This window comes from Myiozetetes cayanensis, unplaced genomic scaffold (assembly GCF_022539395.1).
Source record: "Myiozetetes cayanensis isolate MyiCay16 unplaced genomic scaffold, myiCay2020 scf26, whole genome shotgun sequence".
NCBI lineage: Eukaryota > Metazoa > Chordata > Aves > Passeriformes > Tyrannidae > Myiozetetes > Myiozetetes cayanensis.
In genome coordinates, this window is record NW_026087477.1 from 4,813,673 (window position 1) to 4,833,476 (window position 19,804).

The 19,804-nt window shown below is 64.4% G+C and overlaps 3 protein-coding genes across 3 annotated transcripts; 1 reads left to right on the forward strand and 2 right to left on the reverse strand.

Moving 5' to 3' along the window:
• Positions 1–2,462: 2,462 nt before the first annotated feature.
• SSBP4 (single stranded DNA binding protein 4) lies at positions 2,463–12,255 on the reverse strand. The gene is made up of 16 exons (XM_050321250.1): positions 12,165–12,255; positions 10,761–10,833; positions 10,579–10,640; positions 9,601–9,685; positions 6,532–6,621; positions 5,176–5,235; positions 5,000–5,069; positions 4,811–4,881; positions 4,216–4,283; positions 4,067–4,112; positions 3,946–3,981; positions 3,793–3,847; positions 3,612–3,682; positions 3,419–3,497; positions 3,077–3,105; positions 2,463–2,620 (listed from the first exon to the last, which is right to left on the reverse strand). The coding sequence occupies exons 1-16, from the start codon at positions 12,221–12,223 to the stop codon at positions 2,516–2,518; spliced, it is 1,059 nt and encodes a 352-aa protein (XP_050177207.1). The 5' UTR covers positions 12,224–12,255; the 3' UTR covers positions 2,463–2,515.
• A 1,019-nt stretch (positions 12,256–13,274) lies between these two features.
• Positions 13,275–16,204, forward strand: LOC126643103 (leucine-rich repeat-containing protein 25-like). Its single transcript, XM_050321251.1, has 3 exons — positions 13,275–13,605; positions 13,971–14,828; positions 15,378–16,204. The coding sequence occupies exons 1-3, from the start codon at positions 13,433–13,435 to the stop codon at positions 15,499–15,501; spliced, it is 1,155 nt and encodes a 384-aa protein (XP_050177208.1). The 5' UTR covers positions 13,275–13,432; the 3' UTR covers positions 15,502–16,204.
• Positions 16,205–16,827: 623 nt separating this feature from the next.
• GDF15 (growth differentiation factor 15) lies at positions 16,828–19,207 on the reverse strand (the record flags this gene model as incomplete). Its single annotated transcript, XM_050321524.1, has 2 exons — positions 16,828–18,259; positions 18,919–19,207. Coding segments are annotated over 2 exons (1,071 nt in total), but the record flags the coding sequence as incomplete, so codon positions are not given.
• Between the last annotated feature and the right edge of the window lie 597 nt (positions 19,208–19,804).

Consider the following 19,804-nt stretch of genomic DNA (forward strand, 5'->3'; position numbering starts at 1 on the left):
TAGGGGAATGGAGGGGGTTGGATTTGGGGAGGGGGCCTGGGGAGGTCCAGGAGTTGCCCCCTCCCCCCGCCCCCAGACGCCGCCGACGACTCCAAACTGTGAAGCTTCGTACCCGCCAATAAACCCGGAGCACAGCGAGACCCCCCCGCCTCAGCTGCTTCCTGGGGGGGCTCTCACCGGGGTCTTGGGGTCCCCTCAGCTCCTTCCTGCTTCCCCTTCACCTGGGGTCCCCCTCCCCTGGTTCCTTGGGGGGCTCCTCACGTGGTTTTGGGGTCCCTTTCACCTGGTTTTTGGGGTCCCCCTCACCTTGTTTTTGGGGACACCTCACCTGGTTCTTTGGGGTGTCCCCACCTGGTTTTGGGGTCCCTCACCTGGTTGCTGGACCCCCCCCATCCCTTAAACGCCCCCCCTCCCCGAGACCCAAATGTCAGCTTCTGAAAAAAAATCAAATTACATTTATTGATGCGGGGGGAGGGGGTTGGGGGAGTGTTTTTTTTTTTTTTATCATTTTAGGGGATTTTAATATTTTTTCTTTTTTTTTTTAAATTTTTTCTTTTTGATAATTTTTTTGGGGAGGGTTCCCCATTTTGTTTTGATAAGCAATGGGGGGTGTCTGAAGGCTTAGAAATGAGGGGGTCCCTACACAGAATGACTACACCTATTTTGGGGGGATACCCTATGGGGCTGGGGTTGCCCCCACCTCAGGGTGGGGGCTCACAAGGGGTCCCCTGGTGTGGGGCTGTACAGGGAGGGGACCTGGGTGCACGGCGGCATTTTTGGGGTGGTGGTGGGTGGGTTTGGGGTTTGGGGAGGGGGTTTGAGGTCCTTTCTGTTATAAAAGAGGAAAAAATCAGAAAAAAAAAAAGAGAGAAAGCAAAAAAAAAAAAGAAAACCAAAACCACACACACACACAAAAATTCCTTCATATTAAAGTGGTCCCTGGGGAGGGGTGGTTGGGGGATGGGGGGCCCTGGTCTGGCGCTCAGGGGGCTGGGGATCACAGTGCTGGCTGAGCACACAGACGGGGCTGGGGGATTTGGGACCCCGGGGTTTGGGGGCGAGGGGGCTGCTCTCTGCACTGGGACCTGCCCTACTGAGCTCTTGGAGGGGGGCTGCATGGGGGTATGGCTTGGCCCCCACTCTTTCCCACCCCCCACCTCCAGCACAGCTTGGGGTGCCTCTGGATTGTGGGGGGAGGGTCCTGCACCCACACTGGGGGGGCTGTGCTGGCGGTTTAACCCCCCCCCCCCCAAGGGCTTTGGCAGGGCTGGGGGGTGGCTGTGGGCCCCCCCATTGTGGTTTGGGGGGGCACTGGGAGAACTGGGAGGGGGGTCACACCCTCCCAGAATGGAGGGGGGCATCATATGGGGGGGGGGGGCGTCTGGCACCCCCTGCCCTGTAGGGAGGGGGGCACAATGTCATGGAAATCCCTTAAAATACCCCCTCCCCAGGCTGGTACCACCCCGAGGAGGGGGTAAAACACCCCTTAACAGCCCCTCCTGCACCCCCACAGTGCCAGACACCCCCCCCAGCACCCCTGGGGAGGGGGGCGCTGCAGTTGGGAAGGGAGGGAAGGTTTCCCAGTGCTGGAGGTGGAGTGGGGGGCAATAAATGGGGTCCCAGTACATGGCAGGGGGGGCTCCCAGTGCTGGGGCCGGAGGTGTCAGTCCCAGTACTGGGAGAGCTCCCAGTTCTGGGGTTTGGGGGGTTGTCCCAGTGCTGGAGCAAGAGGGTGGTGAAGGTGGTGGGTGGGGGTGTCCCAGTGCTGGGAGGGGGGCAATCCTCACCCCAGGAAGGGGAGTGGGACTGGGGAGATGGGGAAGGCGGGGGGGGATGTGTCGGGCAGCAAATAAGTCACGTGACTTATTTCTAATCATCATTATTATTTTGTTTTGTTGTTTTTTTGTTGGTTTGTTTTTTTTTTTCCCCGCGGGCGTTTCTGTTCCATTTTGTTTTTTTTTTTTTTGTTGGTAATTTTTTTTTTCTGCTCCTTTAGTGTTTTTGTTGTTTTTTTGTTTTGGTTGTTATTTATTTTTTGGGGCGGGCGGGGCGGGGTGGCGAGATCGTTATAATTAACGAATTGTTTTGTTTTCGTTTTGGGGTGGTATTTTTTTTTTTTTGTGGGTTTTTTTTTTTTGGGGTTTTTTTTTTTTCGGTGATGGGTGAGGGCGTCTGGCTGTCGGCGGGCTCGGCGCGGGGCTCACCGCTCATTGTCATGCTGGGCGAGTACTACAGAGAGAGCGGAGACACCACAGGGTTAGCGGGGCGGGCGGGGAGTCCGCCTGGGGGCGGGGGCGCACACACGAAGCCCCCTTTCCCCTCGCCTCCCAGGGCTGGCCCCGCGCCGCTGGCACAGTTTGGGGGCTCGCCAGTGGGGTTTGGGAGTGGCTGACGAACCCCCGGCCTCGGCCCCGGCCCTGTCCCGGCCGCTGCCGCCGCTGCCGCCGCCGCGCCCCCACGGGCCCCCGCCCTCGCCGCCTGCCCCCGGGGGTCCGCGGGGTCCCCGCCGGGTCCCTTACGCTGTCGCTTGGAAGGGATTTAGGAAATTGCTGCTCAGCTCGGCGTCGTCCCGAGGGGTCCCGGGGGGGTTGCTCAGGGCCCCCAGGTTACTGGGGGAGCTCTGGGGAAAAGGAGGGGGAGAAAGGTTAGTGAGGGAGGGGTGATATAAGGGAGGGGGCTTGGTGGTGGGGGGAAATAAGGGGGTCCCGTTAGGGTGGGAGGATCCCAGGGTATTGTGGGGGGGATAAATGGGGTCCCAGTGCATGGTGAGGGAGGATAAATGGGGTCCCACTGGGGTGGGAGGATCCCAGGGCATTGTGGGGGGGGATAAATGGGGTCCCAGGGCATTAAGGGGGCACTAAATGGGGTCCCAAGGCACTGGGTGGGGGGGTTCACAGGGTATTGGGGGAGGGAGAAATAAGTGGGGTCTCAGTACAAGAGGCAGGGCAATAAATGGGGTCCCAGTATATGGGGGGGTGCCAGTACATGGGCAGTCCCAATAAATGGGGTCCCAATACATGGAAGGAGAGTGTCCCAGTACATGGGGGATCCCAATAAACGGGGTGCCAGCACTCACCTTTGGCAGCCCATCCATGTCCCCGGAGCCTGCCGGGATGACAGGGGGGTGTTAGTGACCCCCAGTCCTTGTGTGTCCCTCCCAATCCATCTGTGTGTCCCCCCAATCCATCTGTGTCCCCCCAATCCATCTGTGTGTCCCCCCAATCCATCTGTGTCCCCCCAATCCATGCATCCCCCAAACTGTCCCACCAATCCATTTCCACCTTCCACCCCACATGCCCCGCCCCCAACAGATGGAGCTCAGGTCCCACAGGATTGGGGGGTCCTGGGGGTGCTGGGGTGGGGGACACAGGACCCCCCCTTGTCCTGGGGGGTGGCTCCAGAGGGGGGGAACACCCACCTAGGGATCCGTTCATGTGATGCGGCTCCATCGCGCTCATCCCGCCCATGGGCCCCTCGGGGCCAGGCCCCATCGGGAACTGGAAGGGAAAAGGGGGTGGTGAGCAAGGTGAGGGGGGATTAGAAAAGTTGGGAGGGGTCCCTCTGTGTCCCCCTGTCCCCCCATCCCTGTCCCCCTCCATGCCATCGCTCACGTTCGGCCGGTTGCCCGCGGGTCCGATGGGGTTCATCATGGTGTACATGTTCTCACTGGAGTTGGTGGAGTCTGGGGTGGGGTTTAAAACACATGGTGGGGTGGGGGAGGTGAGTGTGGCCCCCCAAGTCCCACTCGCCCCACCCCTTCCCCCCAAAACAACACCCTACCCCATCACTCACCTCCGGGGCTGGGTAGGATGGGGGTACCGGGGGGGCCACCACCCCCGGGGGGGCCCTGAGGGGGATAAAAGGAGAGAGGGGTGGGTTAGGGGGGCACAGGGGCTCATCTGAAGCCCCCCCTCCCCATCCCCCAAAGTGCACCCCGATACTCACCACGTAGTTCCCAGGGGATGAGGAGGAGTAGGCGATCTGGGGGGGACAAAGGAGGGGGTCAGCATGGGGGGCAATGGGGTCAGGAGCCCCCCCAAGGTGTTGCCCCCCTGCTAAAACTTACAGAGTTGGCGTTGGGGTTGGGCCAGGGCCCGCGGCCACCGGGACCCCTGCAAGGCAACGGGGAGAGTCAGGGGGGTCCTGCCGGCCCTGGGGCACCCCCTGCCCTGGGGGGGTTGTGGGGGGCACAGAGGAGGCACGAGGGGGTCTTACATGTTCATGGCAGGCATGCCAGGACCGGCCAGCGAGCTGGGGGGAGGTCGCATCCCACTGCCATAGGTCTGCCGGGAGAGGGGGGGTCAGCAGGGTTGGGACACGCCTGACACTGTCCCCATCCCTGTCCCCAACCTCATCCCTGTCCCCAAACTCCATCCCTGTCCCAAAACCCATCCCCGTCCCTATATCCCCATTCCCAGTCCCCCCTCTGTCCCCACCTGTTTCCCTGACCCCATCCCCATCCAAACCTTCTTGCTTCCAACTCCATCCCTATCCCTGTATCCTTATTGTGCCCATCCCTGTCCCCAGTCTCAATCCTATATCCCCATCCCCGTCCCTGTGTCCATTCCCATCCCAGCATCCCCGTCCCTGTGTCCATTCCCATCCCAGTATCCCCATCCCTGTGTCCATTCCCATCTCAGTATCCCTATCCCTGTGTCCATTCCCATCCCAGTATCCCCGTCCCTGTGTCCATTCCCATTCCAGTATCCCCATCCCTGTGTCCATTCCCATCCCAGCATCCCCATCCCTGTGTCCATTCCCATCCCAGTATCCCTATCCCTGTGTCCATTCCCATCCCAGTATCCCGTACCTGGGGTCCCATGCCGGCCATGCCTCGGGGGGGGTTCATGCGCTGCATCGGGCCCCCCATTCCAGGATGTCCTGCACAAATTTGGGAGAGGGGGAGGGCGTGAGACCCCAGATCCCCTCCCCCCCAACAAACCCCCCCTGGGGGGCCATGAGGGGACAGGGGTGGGGGGACAGGGACTCCTGGACTCACCCTGTGACCGCGTAGCCGGGTCCATGGCGTTGGGCAGCAGTGGCTGCGAGCCGGGAACACCCACGGGGGGCTGTGGAGAGGGGGGCGGGGGGTCAGGGTGCTGGGAGACCCCCACCCAGGGGGGTCTGCACCCCTGTTTTGGGAGGGGAGGGGAGTCCTGGCATCGACCGCCTCACCTGGTTGGGCATCCGGAGTGGGGGCCGGGGCCCGCCGGGGTAGCGGGGGGACATGAAGGGCTGCAAGAGAGGGGGGTTTGGGGGTGAGCTGGGGCTGGGGGTGTCTGTGTCACCCTGGGGGAGGGGCAGAGGGGGCTGGGGAGGTGCTGGGAGGCTGGGGGCTGTGCCCAGGCTTATCTGGGGGCGTGGCCCCAGTTAGGGGTGGGGGGCAAAGGGGCTACCCATGAGAGCCTTGAAGAGAAACACAGAGGGTGGGGGGCTGGGGTGACCCCTCGGGGGTGTGACCCCTGGGGGGCTGAGGGAGTCCTGTGATCCCAGGGGGGCAGCTGTGACCCTGGGGGGTGACCTCTGGGGGGGCACGGGGCTGGTACCAGCCTGGGACGGGAACGGGGTGGTGGGGGGGGCCAAGATTGTGTAACACCCCCCCCCCAGAACATGCTAAGGACATGCAGGGCTCACATGGGTGCACACGCTAAGCCCACACATGGTTCATGTGTGCACACGCTAAGCCCACACATAAATCACATGTGTGCACATGCTAAGGACACACGGGGCACATGTATGTTCACATGCTAAGCACACACGTGGCTCACATGTGTGCACATGCTAAGGACACACGGGGCACATGTATGTTCACATGCTAAGCACACGCATAAATCACATGTGTGCACATGCTAAGGACACACGGGGCACATGTATGTTCACATGCTAAGCACACACATAAATCACATGTGTGCACATGCTAAGGACACCACGTGGGCACATGTATGTTCACATGCTAAGCACACACGTGCCTCACATGTGTGCACATGCTAAGGACACACGGGGCACATGTATGTTCACATGCTAAGCACACACGTGGCTCACATGTGTGCACATGCTAAGCACACACGTGGCTCACATGTGTGCACATGCTAAGGACACACGGGGCACATGTATGTTCACATGCTAAGCACACGCATAAATCACATGTGTGCACATGTTAAGGACACACGGGGCACATGTATGTTCACATGCTAAGCACACACATAAATCACATGTGTGCACATGCTAAGGACACACAGGGCACATGTATGTTCACATGCTAAGCACACACGTGGCTCACATGGGTGCACATGCCAAGCACACGCACGGTTCACGTGTGCACATGGTAAGCAGACATAACTCATGTATGTGAACATGCTAAGGACATACATGGTTTATGTATGTTGACACACCAAGCACACACAGGGTTCATGTATGTTGACACACCAAGCACACACATGGTTCATGTATGGTGACACACCAAGCACACACACGGTTCATGTATGTTGACACGCTAAGCACACGCGTGTCCCCGAGCCCCCCGGGCAGTACCTGGAAGAAGGCGGGGGGCACAGGACCCCCGGCCATGCCGTCCCCGGGGGGCAGGTTCCCCATCACCGGGCTGGGCGCGGCCGCCGCGCTCTGGGGGGGGGGACAGAGAGAGCTCAGGGCCTGGGGGGGGTCCCTGTCACCCCCCACTCCCGGGACCACCCCATCCCCGTGTCCCCATCCCTGTGTCCCCGTCCCTGTGTCCCCATCCCCGTGTCCCCATCCCCATGTCCCCATCCCCATGCCCCCATCCCCGTGTCCCCATCCCTGTGTCCCCATCCCTGTGTCCCCATACCAGCACCCAGCCCCGTTCCCCTCCCAGCCGAACTGGGGGTGTGTGAGACCCCAGGGTGTTGGGGCTGGGGGTGCGGGCAGGGGGCCCTGGTCCCCCTCTCTGGCCGGGCCCGTCCGGGGGGAGCTGTTAAGGGAAGGAATGTGCCGGTTTTCCGGCTCGGCCCCTCCGCCACAACTGGTTTCAATTTGGAGGGAAGGAGGAGAAAGGTGGGGGTGGGGGGGACACCGTGCTGCCCCCTCCACCCGGGGGGCCCCACGGCCCCTCCCACCAACCCTGAGGGGATGGGGGGGCCCTGACTGTGTTGGGGGTGCGAGGGTCGCCCACTGGCGAGGATGCCGGTGCCCGGTGTGGGGAGGGGGATTAGGATGGTGAGACCCCCCCAGGGGCCTCCTGTGGGGGTCACAATATGGACATGGGTCATGCCAGCAGCCGGGTCATGACTGGGACATGGGTGACACCTGGGATCGGGGTGACACCAGGCACACCCACAGGTGACGGTGCCCAGGGGAGCCCAGATGGGGGTCTAGGTTCCATGGGGGGCATCTCAGGGCTCGGGGGGGTGTCCTGGGTCCATGTGACCTCTTGGGGATCCCCCACTCCTGCCCCATGACCCCCTGCCCACAGTGGGGCTACTGCTGCCCCCCCAGTTCCTGCCCCCATGCCTGCTGCCCACCCCCCCCACCATGGCAGGGACCAAACAGGGACCCCCTTCAGCCCCCCCATCACTCAGTGATGCAAAGCAGAGTTGCCATGGCAACAGGTTGGGGAGTTTTGGCTCTTCCTGTGGGCTCAAGGTCAGGAGGGAGAAATCTGAGGGGGGCGGGCACATGTGGGGGCTCCCCACACACCCTTGGGGCACCCCAGACCCCTCTGTGGGGTGGCTGCTGCCACTGCCCCCCCACCAACTGCTGCTCACAGGCCGGACCACCCCCCTTCCCCCGGTATTATGGGGTCACCAGCCCGAGGGTTGTCATGGGGGGGCGTACTGGGAAGTCTGGGCCCCTTTGGGGATGGGTACTGGGAGCTCTGGGTACATCTGTGGGGTGACTGGGTGCCTTGGTGGAGGGGGCAACTGGGAGACTGGCACCCTTTTTGGGGCATTACTGGGAAGCCTGGGTGCCTTTTGGGGTGTGTGGGGGGCAACTGAGATGTCTGAGTGCCTTTTTGGGGGGGGGGCTGCAGCAGCAACACCCCCAGGAGGTGGCACTGGGACCCCCAGTTCACCCAGTCTGGGTGGTCGACGGGCACCAGTGTGGGGAGGTGGGTGTGGGGCACCCCACGGGGCGCAGGGGGTGCTCAGGGGGTGCTCAGGGGGCTCCCCCCACCCCTCCCCTGGCAGTCCCCAGCTCTGCCAGGCAGCAGTGCCATGGCAACGTGGCCTGACCCGCGCCGTGTCCCCGGCGTCACCGGCCCCGCACCGGCAGCCTCATTAATTCCAGCATGGAAATCAGCTCTGCGCCGCTCCGGGGGCGGGGTGGGTGGGGAGGAGCAGGGGGTGGTCCTGCTGCAGCCCCCGTGGCGCTGCCACAGCCACGAGTGGGCCCACAGGGACCCCATGGTGCTGAGGGGGGGTGTCCCACCATGTCCCACAGCCCGTGGGGAGCAGGTCCCTCAGGGTCCTGCATCCATGGGGCCGTGGATCCTGCAGCATCCTGCCCCCCACTGCACCCCCCATGGCACCACGGATCCCACTGCATCCTCGCAGCCCCTCGTGGCCTTCACGTCACAGCATCCCATATCCTGTGGGACTGTAGACCCCGGAGCATCCCACAGCATCCTGCATCCCAGAGCATCCTGCATCCCACAGCACCCTGGACTCCACAGCAGCCCACATCCCACAGAACTGCCTATCCCACTGCATCCACCCCAAAGCCTTCTGTATCCCACGGCATCCTGCACATCAGAGCATCCTGCATCATCCTGCATCATCCTGCATCCCACAGCATCCTGCATCCCGGGGGACTGTGGACCCTGCATCATCCCACACCATCCTGTGGAACCTGCATTGTCCCACAGCAGCCTTTACCCCACAGCAACCCCGTGTCCTGTGGGGCTGTGGGCGCTGCATCATCCCACAGCATCCTGCATCCCACAGCATCCTGCATCCCACAACATCCTGCAGGGACACGGATCCTGCACCACCCCACAGCCCTGCAGCATCCTGCATCCCAGCAACCATCCCAGGTGCCCCCTCTGTGCCCCTGGACCTGCTTCCCCTCTCCTGCCCCCACCCCCCGTGCCCTCCCCCCCTGCTGCCGCAGTCCCGGCAGCCCCAGGCACACGGACACGCCGGGAACACCGGGAACACTGGGAACACCGGGGGCTGTTGACTCTGTGCCAATGATTAACCCGCTGGAGCTGCCTCCAGGAAACAGCAGAGCTGCCTGATAAGGGGGGGGTGTCCCCCAGTGTTGGGGGGTCCCACTGAGCCCCAATGAGCCCCCCAGGACACCGGGTGAGAGGGGGGGACACCCCTGTTCTGTGCCCACACCGTGGCATGGGGGGGGTTGGGGGGTGTCCCTGTCCCCTGGAGGGGGGGGTGACAATGGGGGATGGGCACGCCAAGGCACGCCGGGGTCCCTTGGGGGGGTCAAAGCAGGGGGGGGCACTGAGTCAGGCCCCCAGGGATTACCCCCCCTCCTCCCTGCCCTGCGAAATAGGTCACCCACAGATCCGGGGCTGGCAGCACATGGGAACCCCGGCAGGGGGGGTGAAGGGGCAGCAGGGCACGGACCCCCCCCCCCCTCCCTTCCCCATCCCAATCCCGCGGCACTCACGTAGTCATGGAAGGCTTTGGCCTCGCTGGAATGCTCACAGGTCTCCCGGCGATCCGGGGCGGCACAGTACAGGTCCCAGAAGACGCTGGGAAAACGGGAATGAGGAAGGGGGGAGTTGGGGGGGGAACAGCGGGTGAAGACCCTCCCCCACCAAATATACACCCCCCCTGGCTGAGCACGGCCACACTCGTGTCACCGATGATGCCCCGGGGCTCATGGGGAGGGGGGGTTGTGTCCACACCCCCCCCCTCCTCGGCGGGGGCCTCCCGGCTCCAGCGCTGCCGCCTGTTTTCCCTGGAAACGGTCGCTACGGCCGGAGCCCAAATTCCTGGGACTTTACATCAGGCTGCAGCATCCTGGGGCGGGATGGGGAATGGGGGTGGGGCTCCCCTGCCACGCCCCCACCCTGGTTGGGGGAGCTCTGAGGGGCAGCAGAGGGGCTGGCTCTGCCTCTGGGTGCCCCTCCATCCTTCTCCTCCAGATTTGGGGGGGGTGCTGGCCTGGTGCCAGCTTAACCCACCCACTCCCCCCCAAATTAAGGGGTTGGAAGGCTCCAACATCCCCTCACTGTGTATCCCACCCCTCTCAAATCACCAATTAATCTCTTATCGCTCCCTGAGGCCCCCAAATGATGCCCCCCTCTCCCATCCCCATCACCCCCGGAGCTCTGTGGGCCCCTCCCAGCACGGGGGTCCAGCCCTGGACTAGGGGCCCCCCTCCCCAACTCAACTCCACTCTTGGTGCCAAATTGGATCCATCTGGAAGAGCCAGGAGAGGGGGCCGGGATGGGAGGGAAAAGGGGAGGGGGGAGCCCCCAAATCGCTGATGGGAAAAGCAGAGCGGCAGCTTTATGGGGTACGAGGTGATGTGGTGGCAGCACAGGGAGGGGGGAGGCCCCCAGACCCTTCCCAACCCCCCCTGCTGTGGCAAAGGGAGGGTTCACCCCCTTCCCAAAGTCCCCCCCAGACCCCAACTCACCACCACCAGGAGTGCAGGAAGCCAGGGGGCTCCCCCAGCGTGATGTTCTTCTCCCATCGGATCTGCCGAGAGGGGCACGGGGAGGGGGGGTCAGCACCGTCCCCACAGCCCCGGGGGCGGGCTCGGGGCACCACGGGGGTGGCATTGGGGGGGTCTGGGGGTGTTGCCCCCCCTCTCCTTACCTCCGACAGGAAGGTCTGGGCGGATTTCTGGGCCCCCACGTGCAGCAGGTACTCGTAGACGTAGAGCGCCAGCCTGGGGGACAGGGATGGGGACAGGGATGGGGGGGCTCAGGACCTGCCACTCCCCCATGGTGACACCCCCACCCCACAGACACTGAGGGACACGGTGAGGGGGACAGAGATCAGGATGGAGCCCCCAAGTTCAATTAGTGCGGGACTAACGAGGGGGATGCGATGTCACCTCCCTGCCAGGGACCCCCCCCCCCGGGCATCACGGTGGCACTGGGTCCCACTGGGGACACTGAGTGACTCCCACCGGGTGGCAACCGGTTCCAGCCAGTGGGGTGACTCTGGGACAGGTGACACATCCCACGCAGGATGTGCCCAAGGGGCAAGTGCCACCACGGATGTCCCCAGAGGACCCCGGGGCCTGGTCCCCGGTGCTCCATCACCCCCAGGAGAAGGGAAGGGGACCCGCGGCGACCCCCCGGGGGTGGCCGGGGGTGGGAGGACCTTGGTGGGGTGCAGGTCCGACCCTCCCCAGCTCCGGGGGTGCCCCGGGGACCGTGGTGGTCCTGAGCACCGGGATATGGCAGGACAGGGACAGTCGGGGGTGGCGGGTCACGATCGCGGTGGTCGGGAGGGGTGGGCAGGACCAGGGAAGCATCGCGGGTCCCCGGTGCCATCCCGGTTCCCGGTGCCCCGGGGGATGGCACGGCCCGGGGGAGCTTCCCGGTGCCCTGAGAGATGCTGAGGACCAGGGCACATCCCGGCTCCCGGCAGCCCCTGTGGCCCCGCGGGTCACGGTGCCCCGGGGGATGGCAGTGCCCGGGGGGCACATCCCGGTTCCCGGCAGTCCCGGTGCGCTCACGGTTCCCGGCGCCCCGGAGGACGGCACGGACCGAGGCACATCCCGGCTCCCGGTGCCATCGCGGCTTCCCGGTACCCCGGGGGGATGGCAACGGAGCGGGGCATCACGCGCCTCCCGGTGCCACCGCGGCTCCCGGTGCCCCAGGGGGATGGCACGGACCGGGGGGCTCATCCCGGTGCCCCGTGGAATGCCGCAGCCCGGGGGGCTCATCCCGGTGCTCGCGGGGATAGCACGGACCGGAGGGCTCATCCCGGTACTCCGGCGGATGCCGCAGCCCGGGGGGCTCACCCCGGTGCCCGCCCGACCCCCGCCAGCTCCCGCTGCCCCGCGGCCACCGGTTCTCCCGGGCGGGGCGGGGCCGGGGGGTCCGCCCGCCCCCCGCTCTCCCCCCGCATCTTTCCCGCTCCCCCCCTTTTCCCCCCATCCTCCCCATCCTTCCCGCTCCGTCCCTGCTCCCCCACCCCCCACCCCCAACCCCGGTGGCAGCAAACTTCCGCGGCCCCGGCCCGTCCCCGGCGGCGGCGGCGCCGTACTCACTCTCGCGGGCCTGGCCGTCCGAGGGCACGCCGGAGCCCTTGCCCTTGGCGTACATGGCGCGGCGGCGGCTGTCAGCGGCCCCGGGCCCGGCCCGCGCGGCCCCGCCGCCCCCGCCGCCCCCGCCGCCATCCCGGCCCGGCCCGGCCCGGCCCCGCCGGCTGCGGCCGCGCGCCCGAGGGGGAGCTGAAACCGCCGCGCCCTCCAACCCCCGCGCGCGGCTGTTCCGGCAGCCCGCCGCCACCCCCGCGATCCGCGCAACCGCTTAAAGGGGCGATGCCGCGGAATGGAGAGGCGGGTGGGACCGCGCGGGAGTGGGAGGGGGTGGGCACGGGTGGAGGGGACACGGAGGGGGACGCGGATGTGACTGGGGGGACGCGGGTGTGACGGGGTGGACACGGGCGCGCGGGGTTGGACGCGGGGGACACGGGTGTGACAGGGTGGACGTGGACGCGGGGGTCGCGGAGGGATGCGGGCGCGAGGGGGTGGACACGGACGGAGGGGACGCAAAGGGACACGGGTGGGACAGGGTGACGGAGGTTGGACATGGGGGGACGTGGACATGAAGGGGTGGACAGGGGACACAGAGGGACACGGGTGTGACACGGGGGACACGGACGTGAGGGGGTGGGCATGGAGGGACATGGGTGTGCGTGGGACACAGAAAGGGGTGGGCGCACAGGGATTCGGGCATGAGGGGCGTCATGGCCAGGAGAGGGGACACATGGGGGGACACGGACACGAGGGGGTGACTTAAAGGGGCAGTGACACGAGGGGGTGGACACGGAGGTCACAGAGGCACACAGATGTGAGAGGGTGGACGTGGAGGGACACGGTCCACATGGGGGTGGACACGAACACAGGGGACACAGAAGGACAGGGATGACAGGGTTGACACGGACATGAGGGGGTGGACACATGCAAGGGGATGGGCACACAGGGACACGGACACGAAGGGGGGACACGGACACGAGGGGGGACACAGACATGAGGGAGGGGACATGGAGGGACACGGATGTGAGTGTGCACGGGGTGTGAGTGTGCGGAGAGGGACACACGGACACGGATGTGGGTGGGTGGACATGGAGGGACTTGGACACCAGGGGGCGAACACGGACATGGTGGGACAGAAGGACACGGGGGACACGGTGGGGACACAGCAGGGGTGGGCACAAAGGGGATTGGGAACGAGGAGTGGACAAAACCATGATGGACTCAGTGCACGTAGAACACCAGCACGAGTGGCAGCCACGGGAGGGACACCAGGATGGGGACACCCAGGGACACCCATCCACTCACAGAATCCCCCTCCCACCCAGCCCTGGGGTCCCTTCACATGAAGAGAGGGGGGGGTCTGTGTGCTCCCCCACCCCTCGGATGCTCCCAGGGCACCGAAGTCTCCCAGCCGGCGCCAGGAGGATGCTCAGCATCCCAGGAAAGGTCCGGGGGGGTCCGGCGGGGGTCGGGGAGTGCTGAGTTGGGGGATGCTGCTCCCCTGCCCCCCCCCCTCCCCCGCGGGGCCGGCTACGCCCCAACAGGGTGACACAGGGTGACACGGGGCCACCGGACCCGCCTGTTCCTCTTCCCCGCACCAGCAGCAGCGGCAGGAGCACAGGCGAGCCGGGGGAGGGGGGGAACTGGGGCTGTGGAGGAGGGGACAGGAAACGACCTACTGGGACCCCCGGGAGCTGCCCAGCCCGGGGAGAGCAGGAGCAGGGCGGGGGGGCCAGACTGGGCTGCGCTGGTTTGCGCCAGGAGGGGGAATCCGGTGGGAACAGGGATCCTGATCCCTGTTTCCCACCCAGGAGTGCCCGGTGTGGTGGAGGGGTCATGGGGGTCCCTGCAGCTCCTCTCAAGCTGCTGCTGCTGCTGCTGCTGCTGCTGTGCCCCGTGACCCCCACAACCCCCCGATCCCCCTGCTTGGCCGTGCCCACGGGTGACTCCCAGGACCTGGACCTGAGCAACAAAACCCACGGCTGTGCCGAGCTGGACCTGGGCCCTTTCCGCCAGAAGCGACGGCTGTGGCTGAGCCACAACGGCATCGAGGCCCTGAGCCCCTCGTCCCAGCTCGGGCCCCAGCTGGAGGAGCTGGACCTGGGCTACAACCGCCTGCGGGAGCTGCCCGAGGGGCTCTTCGCCCACGCCACGGCCCTGCGGACCCTGAGGCTGGAGGGGAACCCCCTGCCCGCCGTGCCCCCCGCCGCCTTCCAGCCCTCCCTGAGCTCCCTGTCCGTGTCCTGCCGCTGCGACGTGGTGGGCACCGTGCTGGCCCCCTGCGCCCGCACAGCCGCCCGGTGCCGCTGCCTCATGTCCCGCCACGAGTTCCTGAACGTCACGGAGTTCTACGACCGCGAGTGCGGGGCCAGTGCGGGGCTGGTGGGCGGCCTGGCTGGGGCGGGCGCCGCGGTGGCCACGCTGGTGGCTGTGGGTGCCGCCCTGGTGTGTTACCGGCGGAGGAGGGCGGGGGCTGCGGTGGCCGGGGCGGGGTGGGGGAAGCAGGACCCCGGTGCAGGCACCCGGCAGCCCCGGTACATCAGCCGGGACACCGGGAGTGGCACCAACGAGGTCACCGATGCGCCCGACTACGAGAACGTCTTCGTGAGCCCCGGCACCGCCCCGGCCACCGCGCAGGGATGGGCACCAGCGTGGCAGGAGCAGCGGTACAGGTGAGGCTCTGGCATCCCACCCTGCTGTGCTGGCATCCCATCCCATCCCATCCTGTGCCATCCCATCCCATCCCATCCCATCCCATCCTGTGCCATCCCATCCCGTCCCATCCTGTGCCATCCCATCCCATCCCATCTGTCCCATCCCCTCCATCCCATTTCATCCATCCATCCATCCATCCATCCATCCATCCATCCATCACATCCCATCCTGTTCCATCCCATCCCATCCTGTTCCATCAATTCATCATATCCCATCCTGTTCCATCCCATCCCATCCCATCCCATCCCATCCTTCCCATCCCACACTACCATCCCATCCCATCCCATCCATCTTTCCCATCCCATCCCATCCATCTTTCCCATCCCATCCCACCCCATGCTGTGCCCTGCTGTCCAGTCCCACACATGCCACCCCCCACCCGCGCCCTCCTGTCCTGTCCCATCCCACCATCCCCAAGTCCCAGGCGTTTCCAGGGCCTGAGCCCTTCCCTCCCCTCCCTTCCCCCCATGATATTTGCTCCCCACTGAGCCCTCCCTGCCCCCCCAGCCCCAGGTCCCAGAGGATGAGAATTATTTCCTGGAGAGAGAGGCTGATCCCGGAGACCAGCCCATCTACGCCAACACCCTGGGCCCCAGCGAGGACGTTTACATCATTCCCGACCACTGAGGGGACTGGGAGGGACTGGGGGGGAGTCGGGGAGGACACTGGGGGGACTGGGAGGGACAGGCTCTGCCCCCCACTGCCATTCTCTCCCTGCTGTCCCCACACCCCGGAGGGGACAGGGCTCCCTGGGTTTCCCCACGGCTGGGCCGGCGACACAGGTGGTTCCCACACACGTTTCCAGTGGGAATGCCTTTCTGTGTGTGGGGGGGTGTGGTTTTAACACCCTCCCCCCAGCCCCAAGCCCCTCCACCACCCCAGTTCCCACCACGGGGCTCAGCAGGGGCTGAGGTGACGCTTCCTCTCGGGGCCGGTGGCCACCGACCGCGGGGACGCCGCATCCGCCGGCAGCCGGAGCCTTCCGGCTGGGATGCACACGCAGGGCCCCCACGAGGAGCTGGGCCAGGGGGTGACCACGGCCTTGGGTTCCTCTTCCCCTTTTGGGGCCGATGGGGAGCGTCGGGGGCCAGGCAGTTGGGCACATCCGGGCATGGCTGCACCACCCATACTCGTCCTGCTCAATCTGCCAGGGAAAATCCCTGGTTTTAACCCTCCTGGTGAGACCCCGAGTTGGGCACCCTGAGGGGAACGGCAGCCTGGGGGGACAGGGGGACCCCCCCGTGGCTTGTCTGGGTGTCCCATCCCTCTCCCCCTGCCCTGGCCCCTGTGAGGCTTCACCGTGCCCATTAAATGGTTTAATTATCTCTAATTACCCATGGAGCTCTTGGTCTGTGGGGAGCCCTGGGCAGGACGCAGAGGAAAGTCCCTGGAGCTCCCAAAGGATGTGTCCCCAAAGCAGGGGTCCCAAGGAACCAGAGCCCTCAAGGACAGGTTCCAAAAGCCTTTGTCCCCAAAGTGGTGGTCCCAAGGGACCAAGACCCAGGTGCCTTAAGGCTGTGTCCCCAGAGTGGACATCTCCATAACTTGTGTCCCTCAATGCCCCCATTCCCAGAGCAGAGGTCCCCATATCCCACATCCCTCAAGCCCAGATCCCCACCAGCAGCTGCTGAGGGTCTGGGAAGCCCAGGACACCCCCCTGGGGGTCCCAGGGCCAGAGGGGCCTTGAAATTGGACAAGGGCCACATCCCTGCTGGATGTCCCTGACAGGGGTCAAGGCTGTGCCTGACACCCATCCCAAGGCCACAGGAGCTCAAAGGTCTCTGGAGCAGAGCCCAGATATTACTCACATGCTGGCAGGATGGCACTGGGAAGCCACGAGGATTTACCAGCAGACCCCTATGGAGTCAGATCCCAAGGGAGCTGAGGAGCTCTGGCTGGAGACCCCCACCCAGCCAGCAGTGCAAGAGGAGCAGCCAGAATCCCAGTTCCCATCACTTTATTAATTTACATCATTATATCCTTCCTATATACATAAAATACAAATACACAAAAAACCCCTCGTTCCCCACCCCAAAAAAAAAAGTTCTTTTGCTATAAAATACAATAAGTTAGAAATAAATAAGGGGGTTCCATAAAAAAAGGTCTTACTCTATTATTCTATAAATAAATAAGAGCAGAGAAGGAGGGATGGACTGGGATGTGGACACCCAGGGGACACACCCACCCCAGCCCCTTTGGGGTATCTCAGGTGGGAAGATCAAGTAAAATATGGATTTAATAAATAAAATACAGATTTAAATAAGAGAAGAGAGTAGGGAATATGTTATTGTGGAGAGGAATCCAGAACTGGAGAGCCCAGGGCTGAGTTGGACTGTGGAGCTGAAGACCCCAGGAGTGGAGCTGGAGAATCTGGGGCTAATCTGGACACTGGAGATGGGTCTGATGTGAAGGCATTTGGTGCCAGAGGGTCTGGATTTTGGAATGCTGAAGCTGGAGATTCTTGGGGCTGAGCAAGATGGGGGGAGTAGGGGCTGGCTTGGAGGCACTTAACGCCACAGAGTCTGAATTTTGGGGTGCTGGAGCTGCCAGGAAGCTTCACCCAGGGCAGTGACACCTCCCGGTTGGAGCCACCGGCGATGCCATCAGGCGCAGTGGCAGCCGGTGACCAGCATGTCCTCGAAGACGCTGGAGACCAGCCTGCCCTCGCCGTCATAGTGCATCAGCACCATGGGGTCGTACCCAGCAGGGACACAGCAGGGCGGGGGGGCGGCCCTGGACAGGGAGTGCACTCGGGATTTGATCTGGGCGTGCATGTTGGCCGGCTTGTAGTTGTGGGGGCAGGAGCCCTCGCAGAACCTCATGTAGTAGCTGTGGGGGGCGATGACCCAGTCGGACCAGCCGATGTCCTGGAAGGAGACCTTCAGCGACTTCAGGCAGCACTTCCCGTCGCTCTTCCCGCACTCCTCCTCCAGCCCCCGGGCTCTCCTGGCCCGCCGAGCCACCTTCTCCTGGGTTTGCACCTCCAGCACCAGCGTTTCCCCCTCCGAGGTGTCCAGGGCGGCTGAGACGTCGGCTGTGAAATCCAGCTCCAGGCTCAGGGTGGCCTCGGGACCCTCCACCCAGGGCTGGATGGCTGCTGTCACATCCAGGCTCTGGGAATCGGGGTCCAGCTCTTGGCTCTGCAGGAGCTGGGGGGTCTCTTCATCCCCCTGCAGAGCGTAGATGGTGACCCGGGGGGGCACTTCCAGCGACCGCTTGAAGAGCTTCAGCTCCGCCTGAACCACCCGGAGCTGCCGCTGGAATTCCTCGGTGCGGGAGAGCAGGAGGCGGTAGCGGTAGGGACCACGGGCGTCCTGGTGTCCCTCTGGGTCCCGGTGTCCCTCTGGGTCCCGGTGTCCCTGCGGGATGTCCGGCCAGCGCAGCACTGCGGGGACAGAGGGGACAGATGATGTAAGAGCCAGCAGGTCTCAGCCAGCCCAGGCTTGTGACCAGCTCCGCTCAGGCAGCCAAACCAGCGCTCCCGGGGAATCCCCCAAATCCCCAGGGGTGTTGGAAATTCATCCCTCAGATCCTCAGATCCCTCAGGACCCACCGTTTGCAGGGACCCCCGAGATGGAGGGTCCCGGTTTTCCTGGTACCAGAGTTGGTACCCTACCTTGGGGCGCCCCCTCCCCACTCCCCGGCGGTCCCCCCACCAGCCCAAGCAGCAGGAGCAGAATATTCCCCCAAATCCCCCCAGATTCAGATAACCCCCCCCGAAACTCGGGCTCAAGCTGGGGATCGAGGGATGGCATCTCCCCTCCTCTCACCCCCAAACCACCTCGAGCCCCACTCCGAGCCTCCCGAGCTGCCACCGCGCCGCTGATTAAAAGCTTTCATCCCAAACTCCCTGATTTTGGTGTTTTTAAGCAAAACAGCTCCGGCAGTGGCTCCTCCCCTCTTCCAGGGCAAAGGAAGCCGCGGGACAAGGATGACCGTTGCCACCGTGCTGCATGCCCGGTCATGTCCCGACAGTGCCCGACTGCGGGACACGCTGCGTGTCCCGGGGGGACGAGCGTCGTGGAATGACACGGAGCCACTTACGGGTGGGGGTCAGGCGGTGCAAACGCCGGGTCCTGGACACGGATTCCTCCTCCTCTTCCCGGCTCCTGTTCGCTGCCAGCTCCGCCACTTTCTGCTGGTAGAGCTGCTGCGCTCTCCGGATGCTCTCCTGGTCCAGCTGGTGCCGGATGACGGGGGGAGCCGGCATTCCCAGCCGCTCCAGGATCCCCTTTTTGACGGCTTCCAGCTGGAACCTGTCCTGGTCCCACGTGAGGGGCCGGGAATCCACGGCGGTGAGGAGCAGGAGGAGCTGGAGGCAGGTGAGGGTAGCCCAGACATCCCTCAGCGCTCTCGGCATCTCGCTCCTCGGCATCCTGCAGCTCCCGGGGCAGGATTTGCTCCCAAATGTCGTGCAGAGGCTGGACGTGCCGCTGTCGGAGATGCTGCCAGGGGAATGAATGAACTGGACCAGACCTGACTTTATAGGAGCCGAACTTTGCCCGCCCTCCGTTCCCCCCCCCCCTGTCCGGGACTGCCGTGCGTGACAGAGCAGGAATCTCTCCTCTGGAGATCTGGGATTTCCCACGGGAGCTCTGGGATTTCGCACGGGAGCTCCCGCGATTTGCAAGCCAGTTTGTAGCTGTGGAGATAAAAAAGTCTGGAATACAATTTCTCAGCGACAAACACTCCACCTCCCATTTTCCCTGCGGGATCGCATGGCTGGGGGGAATCCCCCTCACCTCCACCGGGCGGGTGATGGAGAGGGGATGCTGCGCAGGCAGGAGCATTCCAGCATGCCTTGTACCCTCCCTGCGTCCTCAGCCACCTTCCCCGTCTGTCGCCTCACCCCGCTGTCACACAAGGGTCCGATCCAGGCACACGCAGCCCCTTCCCAAAATCCCTGCGAGGCGGGAATGGGGCCGGGAGG

Excerpts from the sequence above, each read along its gene's own strand:
- LOC126643103 (XM_050321251.1), top strand. The coding sequence starts at position 13,433 with ATGGGGACACCCAGGGACACCCATCCACTCACAGAATCCCCCTCCCAC. Across the intron at positions 13,606-13,970 it reads TGCTCAGCATCCCAGGAAAG|GAGTGCCCGGTGTGGTGGAG; the intron begins GTCCGGGGGGGT and ends TTTCCCACCCAG. Across the intron at positions 14,829-15,377 it reads GCGTGGCAGGAGCAGCGGTA|CCAGCCCCAGGTCCCAGAGG; the intron begins CAGGTGAGGCTC and ends CTCCCTGCCCCC.
- SSBP4 (XM_050321250.1), bottom strand. The coding sequence starts at position 12,223 with ATGTACGCCAAGGGCAAGGGCTCCGGCGTGCCCTCGGACGGCCAGGCC. Across the intron at positions 10,834-12,164 it reads GGCCAGGCCCGCGAGAGTGA|GCTGGCGCTCTACGTCTACG; the intron begins GTACGGCGCCGC and ends CCTGTCCCCCAG. Across the intron at positions 3,848-3,945 it reads CATCCCCTGGGAACTACGTG|GGCCCCCCCGGGGGTGGTGG; the intron begins GTGAGTATCGGG and ends TATCCCCCTCAG.